Here is a 27744-nt window from a genome sequence, read left to right as displayed (position 1 = left end):
TTAGGTGCAGGCCACCCATACAGCTTTTCACATTAATGAGCACAAATCCTTCAGTCTTGCAAACTGGGGTGTCTGTGTGGGATTTCGGCACCAAGAGGCTGAAGTGCAACGCTGGGGAAGTCCATACAGCACTATGGTAATCGAGAGAACACAGGGGGAGACATTTGGCATCTCATCTATAGAAGTGCCTCGACCCTGCCATTTCATTAGGGGACATTACAATTCCTTTCAGAGCTACTAAGCCAGCTGGCCAAAAATTGTTCTTCTTTTCTCACCCACTGCACACTGACAGGTGAGTTAGTTAATTGAACAGAAATTCCCCCTCTTCCTCCATTATCTCTGAGCATCAAAGCAAAGAACTAAAAAAAAAAAAAAAATCATTTTAAGGCCAGGCTGATACCTTTTTCTAAGAGCTTTGTAAGACTGAGTCAGCACTAGCAACACCAATTTCAAGAAATATTTTTACTTCCGAAAGTATTGTGCTAAGAGTGTCACATGCCTTCCACAAAGTGCAGGACAGCTGTTGCTGTGCAAAGGTAGGTGCCAGGGTCAGGACTCAAAGTCACCCTTTACTTTCAAAACTGGTCCTGCCGTCCTGAGTGAGGATTTCAGAGGTTCATCTTTCAGTAGCTGAAACCTGGCTCTTCGCCCACGTGTGGGTAACTCAGCTGCTGTGGAGTGCCGGTGAGCTTTCGGCCTGGCATCACCAAACTGAGTTTGCAGCATCCGAGTAGCATCTTCACAAGGCCAACAACAGATTGTAACAAAAAAAACAAAACAAAACAAAAAAAACAGGCAATAGAAACCAGTTAGATAGAAAAGACAAGTTTTGTCTGTTCAAACTAAAAAAAGGGTGGGCTAAAAGCCTCTCTTGCAAATAACGTTTCTCACAAGGATTCCACTAGAAGAAATTATACCGGTGTTAAGAGTAAAGGCTAGTGCCCACAGCAGAGGCACTGTCACTGCCCTGTAGGCTCCGTAAAACACACATGAATGAATTAATTCTTACTGCTTCCAAAAGCATTTCTCCGTAAGAAGCACTTGAGACAAACTGCACTAACCAAGTGCTTTGCAAGTTACAGGGTAATGTGCCACAGAAAAGTTGTAAAAGATGAAAGAGTGTAACAACCACAATAAATCTATTATTTTCTGATTGTAAATATTCCAGCGAATCTCAGTTGGTTCTGGGCAAAAAAGAAACACATGGCAAGTTTTTCAAAACACTGTTTCGTAATGAAATACAACTTTGTCTGTTGCTGCCTGTGGGAGGACAGGAGGTTGTTCTCTGACCGCCTCCCCAAGGCACACTGCAGGCTGCAGATTTAACTGGCTCGTCTCTGGCCCAATGGTCTGGTGTTGCTCACGGTCTGCGAGGCAGCTTTTTGTCTGACCTTGGTAACTAAAGCTGATTGTCATCAACCTGTGCAAAGGAAGAACAGGCAGCCACCAAAGCTGACTTTACAGCAGAATCAGCAGAGAAGGCTCTATACTTCCCTGTCATTCTTTACTATAGACAAAGGAACTAAGGCTAAGAAGCTGGGTAAATGGAGGGGTGAAACTGGGGTATGGCCAGGGTCTGACACCTGAAGATGCAGCATTCACGAGAGTACAAAGTTTTGCTGGATATGAATCTCCTTGCTAAAACCTCTTTGCATTCAAATTCCCTTTCTCGATGGCAGACCTGAACAAGCTTTGGGACCACATGTTAGAGCTTCAAGTTAAAAGCTTTGAGATTAGTTAATTTTAACAGATCCATTACCAGTCTGTGGGGCTGCTGTCATGAAGAGCTCAGGTGGCTTCTTGTAAAGATCAAAATCAATGTGCCGTCTGTCCCAGCTCCATCTGTCTCGTGACAGCACTGGCTCCATGTTAGCATGCAGAACATTCTCCTGCCATTTCTAAACGAAAATTGAATCACTTTAAGAAGCCAGACCAAAATCACCAGGGAGCAGTCACAAAAAATAAGTTAGCCAGATTCTCGGGTAGCAATCTAACAACTACCTTAATAGGATCTCACCAAAGTCACTACACAAGACTATCTCTCTGTAAGCAGCCTTCCAATTTGTTGTGTTTGATACATGAGTAAGAACAAAAATCCATTTCGTGAGCAAGATGCTGATACTCCAGTACTGAGCTGTTATCTAACATGCAGGCATTTGCTATATACTTGAAAAATACCTGGCAGGGGATTCAATTTCATAGTTATGTCACATTTCTCTGCAGTGATATAAAAGATCTGATGCACTTTTCTGTATTTCAAGCACAGCTGCTAAACTCACAGGCAAGCTCAGACCATCCCTCTTGTCCATGCAACTTGGTGTGAGTGTCCTTCTCCACACAATGAGACTGAGACAGACCCACTCCAAAACCTCATTAGTTATTTATCTTTTCCCAGTGGTAAGAAGTGGGCTGGCTGTACAGGATTGCCACAACGGTGAGAGCTACAGATCATCTCAAGGATAATCTTAAAGCACAGTGCTTTTAGAAAGCAGAAGCTGTCCTAGTGCTTCTAAAAATACAATCATTACTATTCAGCTCTTGGGGCCAAGAGCCCAGGTGTCCCGAGGAGGCAGGTGAGGGAAGCAGCACATGCCCTGGAATCACAGCAGGAATATTCCTCATCACAACTGTGAAACAGAGTTCAACTTTTTGCGGTCCTCTGACTACCCACTGCTGAAATACCAGTTTGATTTTTTTCAGATAAAACTGTCCTTTCTAAACTACAATTCACTGTCTGTTGTTAGCCCTGTCCTTCCACTGTTTTACCTAAAACTGTACAGTTAAAGGACAGCTGAGTCAGTGCAGAAACTGAATGGAGATATTTCAGGAAACCAGAAGAACACCAAGAACTTTTTTGCCTCCTAAGGGATGGTGTTACAAAAGACAGTCAAATTCCATGTTTGAGCAGAAACCCAGAATGGTTAAAGAAGTCATGGATCAAACCCAGACTGCTTCAGAAGGGCATCCTAACAGTTTTCTGCTTTTGTCCTTCCATTCAGGTAACATGAATGGTAAGCTCAGAATCAGTCTCCATTATCCAGTACAATGCAGGTCATGCCTGTGAGGTCCCTGCTTGAGCAGAAGGAGCCTCCTTCCTCTTCTCTCTCAGCTCCATGGCTCACACTGGTGCTACACAGCTGTTAGTGCTGCTGGGTTACACTTAGGGTCGTCTGGGGCAAGAGGTCAGCTCTCCTCCCTCTCTCATCCCATCAGGAGGTGCCAATGGTCAGTACAACCATCAGCTGCTACTCCCACACTGAATATCACACTGCCCCACTGATTTCAGCTCAGTAACTCCACTGCCAGCAGCTGCTGCTCTGTAAACCTGCTGTCCCTCTTCCAGCTTGGAAACATGAAGGCTACAACTAGATTGGCAACTCATGAAGAACAGCCTGAAACCCATCCAGAGTGCAATATTATGATTTTTCTGACACTAGACCCCACCTATAAATGTAAAACAAAGCACTCTATGGTCCATTATTACCTATTAATATCCAATTAATACTGGCAAATGGGTTCAGGGTAGTATTTGTGATAAACAAATTATCACCTGAGTGAGCTAGGTGCTGATGTACCCAAATTGCAAATATAGGAGTCACCCTCAAAAGAGACCTCCACATGTTACAGCAGTCTGTCTCTTTCAGGTCTCCTAAAATGCTTGAGTTCACTCAGGACTGTTCGTTTAAGTTTTCTGTTACCTCACTTAACTCCTCCAAACGTGCCTCATCAGGCATCTGAGGGTGCAGGTTGCTTTCAATGCTGCTCTTAAATCCAGGAAATACAAACCCATCTGGTGACAGCCACATACTCTTGGATTTTGCAAAGAATTCCTTACAGGCAGCAGCTACATCCACTGGGTCAAATGTGGCTGACAGATACTCATGACAATAAGTGAATCTGTTCTTTGGGTCCTACAAAAAGAAAAAAAAAAGGATTTTTTTTTGTAATTGTGAATTCCCCTTTGCTGGGAAAGGAGCCACTATAATTTCTTTCCTTAAGACAGCAAGTAATCATAGATCAAAACTATACAAAATATGTATCATTAAATATTAAAACCAAAGATTTTAAATTTCATTCTATTATGATCTAATTATGGATTTAATGCCAAGTGGTATAACAGGATCTCTGTAAAATAATTACAGAAAGAAGTATCTTTAATACCATTTGCACAAAAAGAGAACTGTAGTTTATACTGTGTTCATGGCACATCATGAACAGCTTTCACAGAGCTACAATAATTTCCACTTGCTGACAGGAAAATAGCATTTGTTATTAAGATTCAAGCCAGCTATTCGGACAAAAGCAGATAAATGTGATTCTTCAAATCACTTAATACTGCATACATCAACACTGCAATTACTCAAATGCTCCCACTTGCATATGTGTGGGACACAGAGCTAGAAGTGACCACCTAGGCCATCCATGTCTGCACTGACAGCCCCAGCTGTGGAGACAGGACAACTTGACTATAACGAATGGCATGAAGAGCAGAATTTTACACAGCAACAAAGACCACTGCTCAGGCTGAGATCCTTTGGGATCCCAACTTCCCTTTCTGTGGGCTAAACACGGGAGTTACTAGTGTAAAACTATTTAATTCATCTCTCTTTTTAAAGCACTATATAGACCAAGATCTTCCAGTTACGTGTCTCAATTTGCCTTTGCCATTTCCCGGCGAAGATGCTGCTTTGCAAGTTCTGCAGAATTCAGTCTCTGAGAGCTGTAGTTGAAGACTGATTTGCCATCAATAGGAGAAATCCTGAAAACCTCAAACTTTGGCTTTTTCATCTTTCCTTTGAGTTGACATATAGCATCAATGTTAGCCTGCAAAGAGACATGACATGGAGTTCTTGTCTGAACTGTGAGTTCAGAGTTACAAAAAAATGATAAATGAGTATGTAAACTTTAAAATAAAACTTTAACAAAACAAAAAATCCATAAAAAACCCTATATATAGTTTTATTACACCACAGCTCTTTGTTAATAAAATAGTCCAGAAAAAGACTCTATTAAAAAAAATAGCACCATTTCACCTTGCATATGATATTCTGCAAGACTAATGGCAGCAGACTGGGTGCAAGCACTCACCAGAGCATGACTTCTAGTTACAGATCTAAATAGTTGTTCTGCAGAGCTGCTGCTAGGTGTCTTCCAATGAAATAAGATTAGTTCTTTAATTTCTATCATTCCATTAACACCCCGGCAAATACAGTGATGTGGGAAACACCATTTTTTAGAATTTTTCAAATTTCTCTACTGACCCTCATATCTATTCATTGACTTAAGAACACCATTCTACTGTGTTGATGGCAATTATGGCTTTGAATACAGACTCTGCCGTAACAGGTAATTACAGCAAGAGGGGAAAATTGCATTTTAGATGTCACTTCACTGTGACATCAACTTTTTTTCTTTTTTTTTTTTTTTTTTAATCAAAAAGCCTGAAAGGTTACCTTACCTGCTATTAAAAAAGAATTTATTTTTTTTTTTCTATAGAGGACTTCCCAATTCCTCTATTACCCTCTTGATTCAGAAGCATGTAGAAAACAAAAACTGGTCAAAAGACGTACATTGAGAAGACTGCTAACTTTTTACAAGTAATAAAATAACTCTACACTTAATCTATGCAGAACGATTAGGCCCAAGAGCTCTGCTGTTCTTGTCCTCCTATGATTTTATAAATGCAAATACCAGGAACAATTACTTAAGACTGTCTCCTTTTCTAGCCTCACATAATAATCCTTTATCAACAGACTAAGACTGAGAAAGGAAGTAGTTAGGAGTTACATTTCTTTCAGTATCTCCAGGACAGTACCCTTACACAGGAACACAGATTTCCATACATCAGGCAAAACCTCTTTGTATTAAAATATACACAGGAAAAAACATTCAGAACTATTCTTCACAAACCACAGGACGGCTAGAGTCCTCAACTAAGCAATATATTCCAAAACCCAATTCAGCCTCCCAGGAAACATGCTGGACACTCCTTCTTTGATGTCTGTATTAACAGAAAAGGGTTTAATTTCAACACGTTTTCCCTGAGGCAACAGAAAGGGTGGATTGACACTTGGTTACAAGTGAGAAGAGGTTCTAAAATTCTTCACCATTTCCTAAAAGCTCAGCTCAGATCTGTCTGAAACTGCTGATTTTATTTAGTTAAGAATAAATGCCATCATGGTTGCTCAAAGGCAAGCAGGTCTTTCACACGCAAAAGAAAAAAGCAGTTTTCATGTGTGAGCTTAGCTGACTTGGCCTACCACAAGCATCTGAAGCCTGCATGACATGCTGAAGCACAATGAGGGGGCTATGGAGAAGAAAGAGACAATGAAAAGTAGGAACCAAGCCCAAAAGAAATTACAAATTCTTTAATCAGTCGGTTTCCTTACCACTCACACACCGTCTCCTCTGTTTACCCGTGAGCATAGAATTGTCCTTCCCTTTGAGAAGCACTTACATTTGCAATTCAACTTTTTCAAAATAAAATTAGCGTGCAGTTTTTTATGTTTGTACAATACCTACAAACACCCTACCAAAAGTCTGTAAGTCTAATAAGTCATTGTTTTGGGAGATGAAGGAGATGTTAATGAAGGACTCTGAGGGTTGCCTCTTGCGTATCACAAACTACTCACCTCAATATGGTTTCTCTCAAAAGACATTTTGCCTGCTATTTCTTTCTTCCGCTGCACATACACTTCATTATAGTTATCTAATGAAGAATATACTGCCTGTTTCACTCTGCTAACTTTTCCTGGTACTGTACAGTCATCAGAGGAAAATGAGGGTAAAGCAGGTTTCCTAGTGAAGAGATCCTCATCGGTTAAGGGAACTCCATACTCGTGACTCAAGACTGAGATCATTTCTGCTGAGGGCAGCAGATCCCCATGAATTACATCCCTCAACCTCTTACTGTGACAGAGGTAACTGAGCCTACAAACAGACAGCAACATTTTATTAGTTTACAAAAAAACTTTACTGCAATCAAATCATTACAGTTAATATTACTGTGGAAACACTATACAACCTTCTTGAAACATTTATTTATTAAGAAGTTCAGGTCAGTTCATGTACGCTGGCATTTAGGAGCAATAAAGAAGTTTAGCAGCTTAATAAACCTACTAGAAATGTTGCTGGTGCTCGATTTAGCTTCAAGTCAGTGATTAGTTGCTGAATTTCCCTAGCCTCTGCTGGAAAGGCAATAAACCAAACTCCTTCATGCACACTGGTTCTAGTGTATGACCCATATTTTTTTCTTGAACACCCACTAACACCCACCCTGCCTTACCTCTATTTCATGTCTCATTCTGATCAAATTTATTCTATATGCCATTTATGAGAGCGCTTACCTCATTACCTGATTTCATTCACTAAATTTGCCCTGAAAAGACTAGTCTCAACACAAAAGCAGTCCTAAATATGTCAGCTATTGAGCACCAGGCACACACTTTGTACTCACGCACTTAATTCAATTCTCCGCTTCTCTGGCTCAGGCCATGGCAGAGGCCATGAAATAAAGTGATGTACCTGACAGCCAAACATTGTATTATGATTCCTTGTCAGAACTGGAAATCTGTTAATTCATTTATCACATAGCTATTCTTTATTTGAGGAGAGTAACTTTATAAAGTACTGTAAAAGAACATTATTTTCTTACCATTACTTCTGAACAATACATGCAACTGATAACTAAAATTAATTTCAAAGTTGCACCAGCATTAATGACACAAATTGGGTTTGTATTGGTATGTTAAAAATTAAATTGGATGCTGTGCATACGGACCACGTACATTAGCTTTTCTACAGTTAAAATTACTTTCTTGCCTAATTTTAGCAGAAGGAAATGCATCAAGAAGCAGCAGTTTCTGTTGTGCACACATTAAAGCACCGACTGACTACAGCAAACCAAAAACTAAAAAAACCCCAGGAGTTCTACAAGTTAGAGACTGCTCTTGAACACAGTTCACGGTCTGTATACTCCAGTGAAGAATTTATTTGTATTTCTCTGAATAATTACAGACACAGCAGAAGGAGGGTATGGCAAAAAGGACTAACGCCCAAAGCCTGGCAGACATGATTCTCTCATCTGTGGTGGTGAGCTGCTGAAGAGCTGGTGTCTAGACAGACATTGCCTCAGCCACTAAAGATGCCTTTACTGAGGTTCTCTCTGACTTCATAGCAATGAGTGCTATGAAGTACAGTAATCCCGAAACCTTCACTTTCACTGCAGGAACCTGAGCTGCAGCTATCTAGCAAGTTGTGCGCAGCAGCCAACCTGCTGATTTAATTTTCTTTTTTTTTTTTTTACACAGGAGGTACTACAATAAAATTAACTACCCAGTATCTAAAATATGCAGTATTACGTTATTTTCTACCTCAAATATTGTCACCACATTGCTTAAGGAAGAAAGGTATTTACCAGCCATCATCAAAGAAAAAAATAAAAAGAAAAAAGAACTTCTAAGGACATCACAGTGATGGCCACCAGTAACCTTCATATTGTATTCTTTTCACCATCTCACAGAATAAGCATGAAACAAATTACAGATATGTGAAGAGGTACCCAAGTTACATGCAGATCATTAGAATGAATATACTTCAGAACTTTAAGTGTAAATGCCTGGCTCTTCATTAGCTTAATGAAGTTAAGTTTAATTAGCCATCAGCAAATAAACAGTTCTTGAACTTGAATGGGTCAGACAACAAGCAGAAACAGACAGGTATACAAACCCCGCCTGCTAGATCAGAGGTGTACTGCATTAATTTTTTCAGCGACTGCCTTGACATATGCAAAATAAAACTTGTAGTAGATGGGTGATCCATATGTAACACACATTACTGAATATGTTTTACCAAAAAGCAAACATGTGGGGGAAGGCTGCTACGAGACTGTGTGTATATTATTGCACATTAACAAGAATTTTTTATAAAATGAGATTGGTGTCTAGGAGACATTCACTCTATCTCAGAACTGAACGTCCCCACTCATTTCAAATCAGCTTTGCAGGATTTTGGTTCAGAAGTTAATCTAAAGAAGCCAGTCTATTTCCAGCAAGAAAGCAAGCAGTCGCAGTTTCTCTCTGCTTTCTAAACCCAAGTTGCTCATATCAAAGATGGATGGTACCTTTTTCCACCTCTCATTAGATGTGTCTTAATTTATAAATAAACAAACAAAAAAATCACACATAGAATTTTTTTTTCATAGATTAGTGAAAAATATATATAGATAGAGATGTATGCACATACGACTTCACTCACTTTCTTTTTCTTTAATCCATCTCACGAGACGTAATGTCAGAGATGCTGTAAGGCAAACAGCTGCGAACACCTGCATGCTGACAAAGTGGCCAACATGGCAGAGATCCAGCAATACATCATGCACTAAAACCCCCAGACAAAAAGCCAGGAACAGAAAACATATTCTCCCAATTCTCGCAGAACTCTTCCCTTTCTCTAGTTACCATAGGGAAACAGGTTTTAGAATTCCCAACTTAGTTCAATCTGGTTCTATCAAGACCTATTTGGAAGCCTCCTTTACTCCATCCTCCACCACCTCTGTGAGAACAGAGCAGAGAAGTAAATCCTTCCCTTCTGACACTGGACTTCTATCTTCCTTCTGTTTGTATTATATTCAATTGTTTTCTCATATACTATCCTACTGACACACCTCTCCTTTACAAATTATAAACTCCTGCCCAGACTAAAAGTGGGCTCACTGATACCAAGTTACCACTACATCAGCAGTTAGAAACCCATGCTCTTCTGTCTTACCACACCTCATCTAAAATCTGAGTTACCCAACAGGCCCACAGACTGCTTTTGTCAGGGAAAAGATATCCATCCAAGAGCGTTATTTTCTGGATCAGATATTCACTCTACTTTGCTAACATTTCATTTCTTAATTTCTCGACCATGAATCTGGATGAGTCATACCTGGACAAGGCTTGGAAACATGCCCAAGGAACCATACCTCTGATGTAAAGCAGAGGCTGTTTTGTTATAGTGCAGAGGGGCTGACAGAGGCAGAAATGATAAAAGATTGCTTCCAGGTCTGTATACAGGCGTTCAGGGAAAGACAGCTGTGAGTTATACAGTATTTCCAGTTGTCCATCTTCATGTCTGTAAGTCCTGTAACAAAGTACCCCAATGACAAGGTTAAAACAACCAGCCCGCATCTCAGGTTTCCTCAGTTCTGCAGCACAGCCACTCTGATTAAATTGCTCTGCTTTTGTCCTTTAGATGGAACCTCTTATGGCCTTCACTTCACATGAACTGTTCTGGAAAATTATTTTGGGGCAAAATTATGAAGAAAATACCAAAACTCTCATGGCATAACTGAGTGGCATATGTTGTCTTTTTTAAGCCACATGTTAAACATTTGAAAAAAAGCTCACCTCGGTTTCATCAGTGTTGTGTCCCTTAACAGCCTTATTATAGCTACAAAAGCATTATATAAATATTTCTACTACAAATACCAAAATTCATACTGCAGCAGTAAAACAAAGCTTCAATTTAGGTTACAGGTAAGCCCTGACAAGAGACAACTTTTCATGCGATAAATAATTTCAATAACTGCAATGAAGTGACTTGCATCAAAAAAAACCCACAACAAACCACCATGGGAAAGCTTTAACAACATGCTACAGTGCTGGAAAAAAATATCCATTATTTTTTAAGCATAAAATGTCAGGGAGACACTTACTTGGAATTTGTCACATTCTCCTCTAAGCTCAAAGGAAGAAAAGGCTTGAAGTCCAGCTTTCTCATAGTGACTACTTTTGTTTAAGATCCCATTAAGTATTTTTGTTCTTATTTAGAAATGGCAGATTATAATGCTGTTTCCACAAACTAAGTACAGCTTAACAAAAAAAAGTATATGTTGCATCATTCTCATTTTAACTTTACATGGATGACCTATGGTGTAATGTGATGAAGATGAGAAGATTATGCCTCAAGCAAAGCAGCCACTGGGACTCATATCCACTAAAACTGCATAGGAAGCATCAACTATGTATATCTTTGTATAGATAGGAATGGGGGAGATAGAACTCTAACTAAAATCTCTGAATCTAAGGAAATAACTGATGGAAGCCTGCAAAATCCCCTACCTTTCAAAGTGTCTATCCCATAGTCTCTTGATTGCTTTGTCTTTTAATCCCTCCAAGACAAAGAGATGAGTTGCTCCATCCAGTAAGTGAAAACCAGTAACAATATCCAACTCAGAAACTTTCTCAAGTGTGGTTTTCAGTTTTAATGCAGCAAGAGCCATTGTGATTAAGTGCACAGGATAGCAGTCCAGCTGGAGGGCTTTAGCATTGATTTCTGTAATCTCGTCCACCAAATTGTGTAATAAAGGTGAATTATTCTAGTCAAAAATGTAGATTATACAACCATACAGGCAACTTGTGACTTCAGCAATTTCAGCATGCAATCCCAACGGCACAGCTATTTCCACTCTTATTTTCAAAAGCGAGTCTGATTCTAGATAATGTCCCATAGGCAGCAGGGAAGAACTACTCACTGATTCCGTTATCTTCTCTTTTTTATCCTCCTCACTGAAAGTAGCTGTATTTGGTGCTGAGCAGCTACGAATGGGAGCACTGATAGTCAAGTACTTTTTCCCCAACAATAACTCAGTTAGACTGACTTTAGCTACCCCATGAGGATGCCACACTTTGTTCTTTGTAGAAGAACTACAGATTGTGGATTTGCAAGGAGGGAAGCTCACCTTACCCACTTTTTCATCAGGTTCATCTTCTCCAAACAAACAGGGCTTTTTTGTGTTGTTATTTATATTTATATCCCGGTCATGAACTTCAATCTCCAAAGGTGGACCTCTAAGACACCTCTGTAATTCCCCAGGTTTCATTGTCCCTGTTAGAAGTACATTAACATCCTTAAAGTAGACATGAGTTCCATGGACTTGTCCGTGAGTCTGATGAGGTGGAAAGCTGTGAAATTTGTATTTGCAGTAGGTGGGAACACACAATCTCTAAAGAACAAAAAGATGAGGAGAAACGGATATTTGCAGCATTAATCTTTTTCCTTTTTATTTTTAACCTCACAGAACAATTGGCTTTTCTAGTCAAGAAGGTATGGGGGGTGTACTCCATAGCACAAACTGTGGTCTTCCAAGGCAGCAAAGAAACCATTCTACATTCCTGGATCCTGGGTCTTGGGAATATACCGTCCTTTATCCAAATACTTCATTTGCCTGTCCTTGACTACTCAAAGATGCCAGAAAACCTTTCATTGTTTCTACATCATTAGAGGAGCATGTTGGGGACTGCGATGGCTCCTAGAGCTCTTTTGTTTCTCCCTGAGCATTCATCTGTAGGATTAGAGGCCTGAAATAAATGCCTATAGCTAGAAGTTGTGATCTCCATTATTAACTAATTGTTTACAAATCTGGGGGGGCAAACAGGAGGATTCACTTCACAATACTTGCTGTGCTTCCTCCATGCAAGCTTCCATCAACATTACAGCAGCCTGCATGGAGTGGAGGTTACCCGTCAAGGACTATCCTGAGAATTACAAATTTGAAACAGTTCATTATTTCATACAGCAGCCCACATGGCAAGGGAAACAAAGTCAAAACTTCTGTGGTCAGTCTGCGAATTGCATTAGAAACTACAGAGTGGTTGTCTCTATTATTTATTATGTTGGGCAGTTACTGACTTTTTTCCCCTCTTTCTCTTCATAAATGCTAAGCCAATTTGCCTAGTCTGTTATAAGCCCTTCAGTGTGAAACTCCACCGCAGAACTATATATGCCATTATAAAATCCCTGACATATTATTAAACTATTTTCACTTAAACAACAACAAAACATCCTACTACTGTTAAGGACGAGGCTGATGCAACTTGAACCAGACCTTTCATAAACTATTCCCTTATAATTTCACCTCAGATAGGGATCAACAAAATAGCTCCTGAAAGCAAAGGTTTTTGACCTTAATTTCATTTTCACGTCAACAGTATATAACACTCAGAAAAAAGCCTTTATAATAGCATTTCTTCAAGCCTAAAAATGCAACTATTTGACAAGAGAACATACTTTCTAATTCATCTCCCAAAATTTAAAAATATAAGATCAAAAACTTTAAACTATATTCTCACCAATATAGAACTCTATTTGTTCACAACATTTTTTAAGATGTGAAGCATTTGCTATTTTTTAACTTAAATAATACTTTTAACACAGGAATAGAAGTTGTCCTGATGAGCACGTCAACACCTACACTTGTCGAGCAAGTTGTTGCAAACAATATAGTGCTATGACTGGACTAGATCTTCTCTGGCTTACTCAAGATCCACTACTCAGAAATCAAAATGGGATGACTATATATAAATTATTGCCCTTGGAAAACAAACGGATTGTTGTTTTGCTGCCAGTGCCTCTGATAATACAGGCATCTGGCCACATGTTTTTCAGGAAATATGTTAGTCATATTCTCCAATTTTGCTGCTAATAGGGAAAATTATCTTTAAAACCATGCTCATACTTTAAGAAAGCTACTTGAAGGTAACAACGAAATTATTTCAGAAAGAAGTACCAGTATGTGTTACCTGTAGCACTTCTATTGGTACAGGTGTGTTTGGCAGGCAGGTAGCTGAATTAATCCTTATAGTCAATGGATTCAATTCATGTCTTTGTCTTTCGGACAGAAGAGGTGTTTCCACAGTGAAAGTCATGTAAGCATCTAAAACTTCAGGGTTGTTTTCTGCCAGACGACTGATCACTGATTTTTCTCCTTTTTAAACACAGAGGGTTAAATACTGTTATAGAAGCAAATATACAGTTCACATAATAGTTCGCAAAAATTAAAGCAGTTCAGAGACTTTTCACCAAAACTAAACTCTTCATTGAAGGTAAACAAGCACCTTTAAACAAACTGGCTTCTCTGCAAGCAGCTTTGCCACATGCATATACTCAGCAGCCAAGTTCCATGCGGCATGACATACGCCTCTTTCTGTCTGCGTGCACAGAACAAAGGGGAGATTTAACTCACTGCACACAAAAATGGGACTATATATTAATAATGAATGTTAATCTGGTTACAGTCAGAAAAAACACAGCACTAACCCACTCTGAGCAATATCCCACTTTCAACACATTCTAGATCAAATAGGATAAAAGAATTCAGATGCACAAGCTGATGGAGAACCACAATGAGAATTATTTTGACATCCTGCCCTTCAGAGCACACAGACCTCTGAATATATGTCAATCTCACCCAGATCAAAACCAAATCCCAAATCTTTCTTAACCAGGCAGCTTTTATCCAGAACTTGAAATTCCCTTGGGATCTTCCAAGAGAGTTTCCATGAGGCAGACCCACCAGCACAGGCACTTCAGAGGAGGAGATGTGGCATACACCTAGTGTGACACTCCCTCCCGAGCAGAATAATACCTGAGAGGAGAGGCATGACAGCCAGCTGCAGTGAAGCAATGCCACAGCTCTTTGCCACAGTAGCATCCATCGTTCTTTTAGGACCAGAACCCCTTCTACCTGTTGATGCAAGGCAGGGTTGGAGACAGTCGGAAGAAGGAAACATTTTGTTGCAATTAATCAAAGAAATAATTTAAAATTTACTGCAGAGGGCGGCATAATTCAGTATCATCCTTAGAAAAAGATGCCGATTATATACTTTAACATCAACTTAGGCCTAGTGTTTCAATATGCTTAAATTTCCATTGCACAGTCCACTATACTATATATAAAATCCCTACTTTACAAGACAGTTAAATTTGCAACAGCAGCGTTAGAAACTTATGGAATTACCAAAATTAAATTTATCTTTCCCACTTTACTGTCCTTTCCTTGCATATACGCATTCCAACACACATACGGTACTATTTGTGCTAGGTATTCTATTGTTTCCAGAAACCTGTATTTTATAACTTCACATCCACAAAACAGGAATATTGTCATTCCTTTACCTCACAAGGATACAATGAAGATAAACTCATTATTATTTGTTATTTTCTTAGAGGCTGAGTAATTATTCTCAGATTCAGTCTTTACCTGACCCGCAAAAGCACAGCCAGTCCCAGGCTTAAGTATTTAAATCCTATCTTCAGATGCTTTGTCCAATCAGTTAACTAAGCAAGCACAGAATTTCAGCACAAGTAGCTTAAGTCTGACAAAAACTGTAGCAAGTGAATGCAGCAACTTAAAAGAACTACAGCACCAACTTAAAAGAACTACAGGAATATTACTGCTGCTGGTCCTGGTTTATTCCTATAATAAGAGGAATGGCAGAATATTTTAAGGACAAATTTAACACTCAAATGGAAGGAGAGGCACGCAATGTACTACCAAAGTTTTGTCTTTTAATAACAATAGTAATGTGACAAGAAATATTAGTAGTACCAAAATTACACTGGGGAAAAAACAGTCCACTCTGAATATAAGCAAAATGATAACCCACATAGAGAACTCCCTACAAAGTGTGTAACTGTTTATTGAAAGCTCATAAATCAAAGTTCCAACTGCCTTAATTCTGAAAGAAATAGCATGTGGAAGTTTGAGAGATAACTGTGTAGAACTGATGAGATAAGGCACAGGTGTCCAGAGCGTGAGAAAGACAGACAAACCAGAGCCATGAGGTAACAGAGCAGATGTGGTCCAGGGATAAACTCTTCAATCACAGCCCTGTGCTGCAACCTGAGCTGCCTACACCATGTACATGCACACAGGAGAGCTCCAGAATGCTTGCCTGTTTCTCTGCATGCCCTGTTTTGCATCACTGTTTTCTTTACTACTCTTCACAAAGTGTGTCCATAAAAGCAGGAGCACCAAACTCTCCCACAGTGGACAGCAACAGAAAACAGTTGTGAAGTAAAGATCTGGTTGACACTATCAGTGCATTCACTTATTTGGACAGAATGATGCTACAATTGAGTCCTCAGTCATGCCCGGTGATGCTTACTGATAAGCAAATGTACTTTTTATAATGTTTACTGCAGCCCCATGATACTGTGCTAGTTTTTGGCCAGACAAGAATGCTATTTAACACGGGTGAGTTAATATATGCTCTAGTGTCCATTGTCACAGCGGTTATCGTCTCCTCCCATCTTTCATAGGGCCTTTGGCAATTGAAAGCTCCAGATGAGAGAGCAAAATATTACTCAGTAGGGCTGTAATTTTTCATTTAACATAATGAACTAGCACTGGAAATAAAAATGGACTGTAAACCACAGAACAAAAACTGGCCTCTAGCAGAAAAAGCAATGCAAGTGATGTGATACAACAGCTTGATAATTTTACAGTTGTAGCTCCAACATTACTCTCTAACTGTTTTTCAGATTTCATTGTTGCACACCCAAGTCCCTTGCAAATATCGATTGCTTCACCCCCGGAACACTCCAAGTGGTAGGAAAGCACCATCATCATCCCTGTTTCACACTACTAGCTAAGGAAACTGAAAAAGAAATTTTTATTAGCTGCTGGAAAAGCACAGAAAGCTCATGGCAGAGCTGAGGCTAGAACACAGGATACATAACTCTTTTTTTCTTTGTTTTAACCTTGAATTCTTTAAAAAACAAAAAAGAAATGAAAATAAATAGAATTCCATGCCTACCTTTTCAAATCTAGTCCATAGTTCCATCTAGAACTTACCATTTGTGGTGGCTGTTTTGTCTGCTCCATATGTCAGAATTCGCACATTACCATTTGTTTTCTCAGCTTCTTTTGAAGTTGAATTAACTAGAGGACCAGTAACTGCTTTCTGCTTCCGAAGTTTGGCCTTGTCCAGAAATCTGTTTTTTGCAAATATCATACTTTGAAACATTAAAAAGATCTGAAGTTATTTAAGAAATATAGAAAATAAAAAAATAAATCCCTGCCATACTAATTTAAAAAAAAAAAAAAAAAAATCAAGTCAAATAGAGCTCAGCTGTCAGAAAATGTCAGGAGAACAAAAAAGGATATTGACAGTACACATGGCCCTTCTCTTCTGGGTAAGAGACCAAGCAAGTACCTGAAGAGATGCATAAAGTAAAACATCTTGCAGTACATACTACAATACCTTACTTACAGATTTATCTATACATCTGCTTTGCTTTTTGAGGAAAGAGAAACACGTCTGTTCTATTAGTGTTCACATTTGGTATACCCTGTAAAGTGATTACGGATAGACTAGAAATCTGGAATTAATACAGTTTATTATAGGAACAACTGCCGCCTTAGGTGGAAAGTTCAGCTAGGAATGCTCTCACTTAGTTTCAGCATTAACAAGCTTCCCAAACTTTGTAATACCAGCCACTGCTGCAAGTGGTTCCTCACATGACATCACACATTTTATTCCCTAAAGTACATACATTCCTTACAAATTCGACATATTATTGCTGCTGAAAAATGAATATTAATCAGAAACAGCAGAAAAGGCTGTTTAACAGAGATGAACCTCACCGTATTTTAAATCTCCTGAATAAAAGATTTTGTCATGCTTGTCTTCAGATCACTGTTACATATTGTACCTGGAGGGCATCACTACAAGACATACCACAGCAAAATTGTTTTATCTGTGAAGAACAGATTCGGCCCTAAAGATTCCTCACAGTGGGGTGACAGAATTGGTGGTAGCATTTTACATGCACTTCAAGAAAATATAGCGTCCATCCAAGAAATTTTTACATCAGTAGTCACGAAACCTGGTCATTGTTCTGCTTAGCTTTATAGGTGTGATTTATAATAGCAGTTTGAAAATAAAGGCATTTAATGATATTTTGAGAGGTAAAATATTTAATAATGAAATAACTATAGCTCAATATATGTAGACAGATGCATGCAGTCTACTCTTACATATGTATTATGACATTCTTTTAATTTTTTTAAGACTTTAATCCAACAAACATTTTATTGCTGGTAACACAGAGTACAAGAACTCCATGTCATCTAGTCACCTCTGAATGTGACTAGTATTATATGCTTGGGACACCAAGTCCAACTCTCCCTGACTACTACCCCCACAGCTTCTCATAATGACTGCTTTAAGGCTTTCTGGTATTCAATATTGTCTCCAGATTATCATATTCTACAGAGTTTTCTCTCAGATTTATTAATATGTGCAACATCTTCCCTTTATCCTTGGCACTAAATTCTTCAAACATCCTTTCTTCCTTCTCCTCCCAGGAATTTTAATCTCAGAGGTCTAAGTTCTTCAGCTGCTTCACAAACATTAGTTTAATTGAGACAGGCAACCATGCAGGGAGCAACAAATCAAGACTGTGGCTGTGAAGCTTGGAGCAATGTATGTTTATAGCACTAAATATAATTCATTATCCAGGCTAAGCCAATCATTTCCCAAATAACTCTACCTATCCTCAGAGATGTTTCGAAAAGGATAATAATAATAGTTGGGAGTGAGGGGAAAGAAGGTTGTTTGTGTGGTTTTGCAGCGCTACAAGTGATCAACGTTAAAAATACATCTTTCTGAGATCTCTGTATTCCTATAAAACACAGTCAAAATTGTTAATATATGTAACATAAAGTAAGTAGTGAATGACAGGCTGTCAAAATAATTGCTCTGGGAACGAAAAAATCTAAATAAAAATGTTTACATGTGGTTTTATAAGTAAAGCATCATGCTATGAAAAAACCAGACCTGCTAAAACTAAAAACAATAAGTCTGGTTTGTTCACCTCAATTAACAAAAAAACCCAAAACCAAACCAACTGCAAAGAGTCAGAAACCCTAGAGACCATCACTATATATAGGAACCTCCAGGTGTTGGGAATAAATGAAGGAAACTGTAGTGTGGAGTTCACGGAGGTAACATGGTGGATTTGTTGGAAACCTCCCCACTGCAGATTGAAAAAGCAGAGGATATCAGATCATATGTGGGCATTTATAGCACTATTAAGAGTTTTTCCGGAACCAATCTGAGAGAAGAAATGCAGCATACAATTATTGTGACTATCATATTTCCTGGCTGCAGACTTTTGACACAAAACGAGGGAAGAAAACTGATTCTTCTTAAAAAAAAAGATTTTCCAGGTGTGCAAAGGAGCAGCAAAACTTTGCCAGTAAAACTGGTAAAATATAACCTGAATCTCAGATTTGTTTTAGAGTAAACACGTAGGCTACTTGCCAGGTTACTCACTAGTCCTCCACAAGGCGTGATCATTACCATAATAGTTCTTTGAAGCTAGAAAGAAACACCACCACAGCCACAATACAGGTGGAATGAGAACATTCAGGTACATGAAAGAGCAACAGTGATGTATGTAAGGATGTAACTTTAATTCATTTTATCCTGTTCAAGCCTCACTTTGAACAGGTAAATTTCTCCAGAAGAACTAATATCCTGATATTCTTACATAGCTCTTGTGTCATTAGACTGCAATACCTCTATAATATGTTACCAGTAATGATTTTGGAGGGTTTTAGAAAACTGCTAGAATATTTCTACACCAAAATTTTTTCTATTCCAATTAATTTGTATTGAAAGTTAAGTCTGCATGAAGACTAAACGCATGCTCTTAATTTTTCAAAATACTGATCTCATATATTCATGTTTCATCAACTGTCATGACAGATAGTATAAATGCATGTAAGGGAACTGCAACAGCATCAGGAACTACACTTTCAGACTTAAACTGGACAAATATCCTTCAGATATCCTTATACTTCATCAGTATAGATGCTTACGAAATGTGGAGCAAGTCCCAAGTAAGGTAATGCCCTGGGGTTCTACATTTAAACCTTACACAAGGTGGACACCCATCTTTGAGCAGAAAGGACGTGCTCGTGGGACACAAAGCAGCAACAATTCACATTCTCAGTTACAGAGAAAGATTTCATCAATGCTATTTTTGGAGTAAAACTTCATAGTTTCAACAACACCAACTCACATTTGCACTGAGTATCTCCTCCCATAAGCCATTAACAAAATCCCATTCCAATGGCTGTTTTTTCATTTCTGTTATCACAAGCAAGATATGTAAGATATAAACATGCTAGCCCAACTGATTCTAGCAGTTATGAAGCTTCAGAGGGCCTCATTTTACTTTATCATGCAACCACATGGTATTTACTTTCCTATTCAAAAACACAATGCAGAAGGAAATAGCTCAATTAGCGAAGGCTATAATAGGGTGAACATGAACAGGAAGCATCCATTTAGTCTACAAACCAGGAACTGAGGACTGTTAAAAACAGAACAGGCAGCAAACCAAGAATTATGCAAGATTATGTAACAAGGCATTGATTAAAAACCAAGATTCTCTCAAATCTTACAATACAGCACCTTTGTTAAAGAAGCATTCAGTCTCTAGCAGCTCAAAAGAATACAGGCGAGGAACTTAAAGCAAGATTTTCTAAATGTTGGGAGAATAGGTTATTTTAAATAGGGTATTGTACTTAAATGAAAACTATCTGAAATAAAGATTTTGCTTCCATGTGCAATTCAACATCATCTCTACAAATGCATTTTTTCTTTCTGCAACACAAAACCGATATGATTCGAACTGCAAGACTCACTTACAGATGCCCTCATCAGAAACAGTACTGTTCTTATGATGTGGAAAATACTCGGAAACATTCATCCATAAAGCTGAGTTCATAAATTTGTGCTGAAGGCATTAGGAGTCCTTTCACTGACTTCATTATGTTTTAAGCAGAGTAACAATCTGACTAAATCTTGCCTAGGAGAAATTCTTAAACTTACATAACAGCATAAAATTAGCAAGTACATCATAGAATACAGGAGTGGATTCGTTATCTTGTACTATCACCAATTAAGTTTTTAGAAACAAAATGGGAACCTTGGAAAGTCATTTAATTGTTTATATTTTTTAGATGACATTCTGGATGATGTATTTGAGATACACCCTATTCATGATTCATTTCTATTTCAAGTTTTCCATTATGAATAATACCCAAGAAAATATGAATCTTCTAAAATGTTATAGTTTCTCAAGTCCTGAACCCTCTAATCTTTTCTACAGTTTTAGAGTTACATGCTAATTGTTAGAAATTTACCACAGAAAACTATTAAAACCAATGAGTTATTAAACCAAAAGTGGGAATAACTGTTCCTAAAAGCAGAACAGAACAAATAGGGAACTATGCTACTACAGCAGTAAAAACTCAGGATTACCTTAATTGCTTTAGAAAATTACCTCATGATAATTTGACCCAATACAAACTCAGAGTTATAGAGCTGATCCATTGAGCTCATCAGCCAGCAAAGCCTGATCTGCTAGCAACTGTTGTTGTTGACGCTACCTTCAACCTTTCAAAATGAATGAGGCACCCTGAATGCCACCACTCTTTTGCCACTTTCTAAGATTTTCAGCTGAGCAACTAACTAGCGGCAGAGTCACTCCTAGTTTCCCCTCCATCTCCTCTCACTGACACTATCTTAGCCCACAAATTACGTGAAGTCACAAGGTACAAGTGAACAAGAAGAAAAAACATGCACAAACAAGTCAGCTGAGCAAAGTTTGTTATTTTATGTAATAATTTCATAAACAGCTACTTCACCCCAAATATTCTATTAGCAAGCTTGATGTATTAAAGGGGATCTTGATGCTTTTGGTCCTTTCCTATAATCAGTAGGCATGGGTGAGAAAAGCAGTAGTTAACCACTTCAGTATAATTATAAAACATTTTAAAAAAACCATACATACTGAACAACAATTACATACATGCAACTGTATTTTTAAGACATGAACATTTCCCAAAGCAAGTGCAACATTCTTACCTCACTGTATCTAAGTCATCTGTCCTTGATGGATGTGGCAAACCAGAATTAGATGTTGCTGGTCCATTCAGATCAGCTGCTTCTGCTGAATTAAAACAGGTTTTACACTTGCTATTAAGTATTTGTATGTTTTGATAACTCCAACAAGACTAACAAAATGCATCCGTAAAGCTCTAGGAAAATCTCATGAGAAGTCTTATGCAAGCTGTATTTGTAACTCAAATACATTTAATCTTTGTCTCCATGTAAATGATGAGTTTGAATAAGCCTAATATACATAATATAAACTATTTTTTGAGGGACTTTGAGAGATCATGCAGAGAAACTAAAATATTATGAAGTCATACTTTATTTCCTAGAAAGATAAGTTCCATGGTAACTATCATGCTGCAATTTAAAACAAAAATAGGAATTAACAAGTAATTAAAATGGGATGAGAACATCCAAATAGTATTTTGTTAGTGCTTAATGTCCTGTCTGTACTTAAGTAGGTACTGATGTCAGTAACATATCTTAATGCATGAAAGACTTTACATAAGAAATAATACCTTACTTTTGCTTATTTATTTTAATAAACTGTTCCAATTTCTATTCTAGTGAATACTCAAGCAAAAAAAAAGGAAAGTTACCAGTGTCCAGATCTCTTACACAATGTGTAGAAATGTCCAGATATCTAGTCAATGGTGTATATATGCCAGAAGTATGGTATGCTACACCTAACTGTCTTCAAATTTAATTTTATTACAGAAAAACCCTCTACAGTCACAGATTTCAGTGTTAATTACTCAACACTTAGCCTCACAATGTATCAGACTTAACTGCAGTGAGATGTAGGTCTTAATTACAGTGAGATTAGAGCAAATCAACACTGCATGAATGGTAAGGAGAATCTGCACTTGAATAGCTGGATATGTTCCACACAATAAAGGACAAAATTTGGCATTATCTGGAAGTAAGCAAAGATGGAGCAATGCAATATTAGGTTTTTACCTGGCTATAAACAGGATACTGAGAAACTGTAACAACTTCCTTGTTTCACAGAGCACAAGGACTGGTACACTCAATAGTGCACATAGCTCTTCAAAGTCAATGAAAAGAAATATAAAGAGATCTTCAGGACATTCCTTTCTTTCTTAACACAGAATGGGTTAGCATGTAGGCAAAACGCTGGCATTTTTCTGTTCATCTGAATCAGAAGCCACGTTCCTGTCCTTTATCTCCATGGACACACTTTCTACCTTTGCAGACTTCAAAGTTTGGTCCATCGATCCTCTCTGGGCCCATCACTAGATGGCACTACTACCAAAATACAGATGTATTCTGCCAGCCTAATTACTCCAGGAATTAATCTACTCCTACTTTGATGGCGCATGTCATTAATCATTAGAAAAAATTAAAAAAAAAAATTAAAAATAACCAACTGAAGGTGGTGACACAGTGCTCCCCAACACACTGTAAGCAGCCCTGCATCAGATACTAATATAGGAGGAAATCGCATTATCTGCTGAATCCCCAGTACCTTACTGCAGTAACAAGGTTTCCCTTTGGACTATTCTATCTAAATATTTGGCAAGTCCATTTTTGTTTGTAGATCTAACAAAATCACAGACATAACACAGAGGGACAATCTAGTTGTTAGTTTCATTTTCATCATAAAAATCTAAAATTAGGGGAAAAAAACCCAAACAGTTTGTTTGCATTTTCACAAGATAACTGAAGTCAGAATATATATATAGTTTCATAATAATTCATTTCCAGTACTTTTTAGACATTTTTTTGTTCCTAAAAACATTCTATGAAAACAACTATTAAATTGCAAGGCCTACTGCCTAAAAGCAGAAATTTTCAAAATAAATGATCTGTGCCTCTTGAATTCAGCCCTTTGGTACATATAATGTACCTCAGATAATGATTAAACACATTTTTCCGCTGTCCCAGGTAGCACACTGTTGTTCATTGCGCTGTTCAATAAAATAATATTTCAAAAGTAAGGTTTTTCCTTGCTGCACAGTGCAGGTGTTGGTGTCATTTCTTACAAACTACCCAAGGAGTAATCGTGGTGTAGCAGAAGAATTATTGAAGTACTCCTAAAGGGTTCTATAACACTCATTGCTAAAGTATCTTTTTGCTTTCTCAACTTTAGTAATTTCTCTATTATCTTCATTGTGGAGACTGTAAATTTAAGTATAAAAAAATAAGGAAAAATGTTTCCACTAACCTTGGTAGCCCAGCTGGAAAGCCAAGGACCTCATTTTTTTCAGAACTCTCAGCATTATAAATGTATTTTAACTTTCATTAATTAAGTTTTCATTCATTTGCTGTTGTGAGCTCTCAACCCCCCTGGTCTCCAGCCAGGCACTCTAACACGGTACCAGGTGCTTTCTGGGCACAGCAGCACCCAGGTGCAGAGAAATCCCAGCTGTCTGGTCAGCAGGCATGAACAGGGCTCCAGAAAGGATAAGGAAAGCAGCAGCAAGGTTTAAGAAGATGTGGCTACAAATAACACTGACCCTAAATGAAGAACTTGACACAAGGCCAGATTTTGTTGTTACCTGCAGCAGTATTGCAGCAGTTTCTCTACTGGCACAAGGCAAGGTCAGATTACAAAACTGCATACAGCTGGGATCTCACCAGTGTCAGGAATAAACTTTCATACTTCTCCATGAACTAGCAATTCAAAGGAAACTTGACATTTTGCTACTAGATTCTCTGCCAACAGCAGAGAAACAGCAAGAATCTGGGAACTTATGTTATAGTCGTGGCTCTAGATGTTAATGCAATCACTTAAAAACAGAAGCAGCAGAAAAGCCTGAAGCTTTTTTTCTAGTGTCCCTTGAAAACTTTCTGTGAGTCGGCTAAATCCCTTTTCTGTCCCATTTCTATTCCAGAGCTATTAAAAACTTGTTCTGACTATACCTTCAGTCTTCCCCCAACACCTGGTTCCCTCAGCAGATTCACCAGTCCTGTTCCTGATTGCCCATCAGTCAAGGGGCCCTTGCACTCCCCCTCCCTTTTCACCCATAAGCCACTTCCAGTTCCCATACTGTTATACCTTCAACAGGGAGGGCTGAAGACTCCTCCCGTGCCTTGGATTCCTTTGCTGCTTTGATTTTTGTACGGCTGGGTGCTGGCTGACTCTCTTCAAAGAATTTTCTCTGCAATAGCACTGTGTGTTTTACCGCACCTATCAGGAAAAAAATTAAAATAAAATAAAATAAAATAAACGCCCTGGTTTAGAATTTATTACTTAGTCTGTTTGGGCCACTCAAATTTTGAGCAATGACCTTCCTATGGCACTTCCTTTTTTCCTAATAAGAAGCCACTCATAGACTTCAATTCTGTTTGTCTGGAGATGAAAATCACCAGTTACTGAGATTTACCTCAAAGTCCACAGAAGAATCTAACATAAAATGTTCTCCCTGTGTACTGCACGACAATGCATATTCAAAAGAAAATATTGGGGTAGCTGAGGCTAGTGGGAACTCCCAGAATACCGAGCCTGCAGTGAAGGCAAACAGCCCTGGCAGTGAGCTGAGGGGACTTTGCCATACACACTCCTCTGAAAGCATATAACTTCAGGACGAAAAGATTTTAAACCTTTGTATTCTGTGGCTAAAATGTACAGCTGCTCTTGAGAAAATACTGAACTACAAACAAGCCTCCATTCTTCAACAACAGCTAAACAAATGCTCAACCTACTTAAAGAGCAAAACAAAATGCTGTCAGAAATTTCCATCAGTTGCAAAGCCTATTTGCTATAAACCCCACCATATCTGAGCAAACATTTGATTTATTGGTATCAGTTCAATCAAAAGAAAGCCAACCCTTTATTAAATAGCATTTTAGATTTTATAGCTTCACCAAATCTCTATCCACTGATACACATGGGAAAGAGAGAACAATCACAGTATTATATTAACAAATTATGCATATTTTAATAGTAAAATTTATTTTAACAGTAGTTTCAGGATATCAGAACAAAGGATACCCCATTTTCTATAGGCTTGACCTCATGCTTAGTTCTCTGGTATTTATTAAGGACGAATATCTCACTTCATACATGTCTATAACAGCCCTAACAAGGTCTCTCTCCTCTAATTAAATTAACTCAACTAGTAAAGATTAACCATATATTATAACGGTCTTTGAAACCACTGACCCTCAAGCTAGTGTGGCCAAAATTTAGGGATAGATTCAAGTTATGGGGTTGGGAGACAACAAGGGGGAGAAGATGAAACAGAAAGATGCACAAAATAAAAATGTGGCTGTACAAGTTTTCCTTCTTCTCAGGAAAATAAAAAGAAAAATCCATCTTTGAAAAAGGAATACATTCGTTACTACCACTACTACCCTACAGCATCAAATAACTCGCTAGTTTTCAGATTATAGGCCTAATTATATTTTTCTGCCATCAGAACTTTCAGACTGACTCATGCATTCATTAAAACAAGTGGAAGTTATTTTAGTGGGAATAACATATGAATGTTGAATACTCAACAATAACTTATCAATAGCTGCAGTCACAATTTCCACATGTTTTAAAACATGTCTGTTTGCATTAGACTTACCAACATCCTCTGCATCCCCTTCTAGTGAAGAAGCAATTGTTGGTTTACTATGCCTCACTTTTGAGGGAACTTTGTTCTTGGTATCCCAGATTTTTAAAATTATTTTGTGATCTCTTAGTTTTATTATATATTCATTAGTGACATTGATATCAACACTATGATTCCATGATATCCACATCTTGCCATTTTCAAACCATGGTGTAACAGCCTATTAAAACAAAAGAAGAAAATCTTTACAGGAGCTGAAGAACTTGTATTCAGATGCTGACCACTATCAGCACTCCTTGCAAACTGTACATTTCTTATTTCTCCAGCTTGTGCTGGGTCTTACATGACATTCCCCACCCCCCTTCCTGTGCCAGAGCAGCATATTTTGTTGGATTCAGACAAAATAGTCTTATCAAGTCAAGATCTGAAATGAAGACCTGAGATAAGAACAAACAGTAATTGAGCTATTGCTCAGCATGAGATCATGGACTGAAGACTTTACAGAATACTATAAAAGCAAATATATGCACTTTAAAATGCTGAATTGCTATTTATAAAATTAAAGGACCAGCACTAAACCTCACATATATGTGCTGCTAAACTGTAAGAACATAGCACTCATCAGAGATGCTAACATAACACATTTCAATCAGCAACTTTGCAAGTGCATTTTTTTGAACAAAGACATCAAGTTGATACTCAGAAGCGCAAAGCAATCAAAGAGGGCCATTAGAAAGATTGTTGTGCGAAGACAAAACCCGAGAGTATACAGGCTGCTTTAAAACCAACAGTCTATCAAAAAGGAAATTATTATAGCATCGACTTTTTAGAAATAATTTCTCAACAAACCAAGGTGTATTCAAAACAATATATCTAAATTTTATATTCCTGGATTTGAATGCGCAGGATTCAGTTAGACAGGAGTCTAAACAAAACAAAATTTTCAAAAGTTTTCAAGTACCTTAAAAATCTTTTTCTTCTCAACAAAGATGAGAGGCATAAATTTCATTTTTTAATTCATTGGTAATAAAATGGATAGTTGTCTTCAAATTATTCTGTTATTATCACATTACTTGAAAGATAAAAGCTATAATCTCAAGTAAACTGATAATCTACAGGAAAATAAAATACTCTGAAATCCACGCCTCCTACTATAAATGTAAGAAGTTATGGATGATCTGGACTAGCCAAGTCAAGTTCTATCCCTGATTCTTGTTCTTTATCTGTGTGTGCGGATAAGGCCTAAGCAGCTGTTAAAACAATATGCAATTACATCACTCCATATCTGAAAACATTATCCTACCTTCTATATATGATATTTTGGATTACTTAGGTTTATTATCTTTTACCTCAGAATTAGATTCTGTAAATAGTTTTGCGTCCACCCCAAACAACACCAAATCCATTTTTCTAGGTATGAGGTCATCTGGTAGAAGGAAGTACTCAATGTGATAGCAACGTTGCATTCTTGGAATAGA

At 38.0% G+C, this 27744-nt stretch overlaps 1 protein-coding gene across 1 annotated transcript; it reads right to left on the bottom strand.

Annotated features, from left to right (window-relative positions):
* Positions 1 to 515: 515 nt before the first annotated feature.
* Positions 516 to 27744, bottom strand: CFAP92 (cilia and flagella associated protein 92 (putative)). Its single transcript, XM_074914611.1, is given in 14 exon segments — positions 516 to 737; positions 1760 to 1898; positions 3699 to 3911; positions 4660 to 4824; positions 6633 to 6930; positions 9931 to 10125; positions 11106 to 11989; positions 13566 to 13750; positions 14411 to 14509; positions 16622 to 16761; positions 21711 to 21795; positions 24763 to 24894; positions 26279 to 26486; positions 27616 to 27744. Coding segments are annotated over 14 exon segments (3048 nt in total). The 5' UTR covers positions 27733 to 27744; the 3' UTR covers positions 516 to 549.

Source organism: Athene noctua, chromosome 10, assembly GCF_965140245.1.
Source record: "Athene noctua chromosome 10, bAthNoc1.hap1.1, whole genome shotgun sequence".
Classification (NCBI taxonomy): domain Eukaryota; kingdom Metazoa; phylum Chordata; class Aves; order Strigiformes; family Strigidae; genus Athene; species Athene noctua.
Note: the sequence above shows the minus strand (reverse complement) of the source record. Positions and strands in the feature narration are given on the sequence as shown.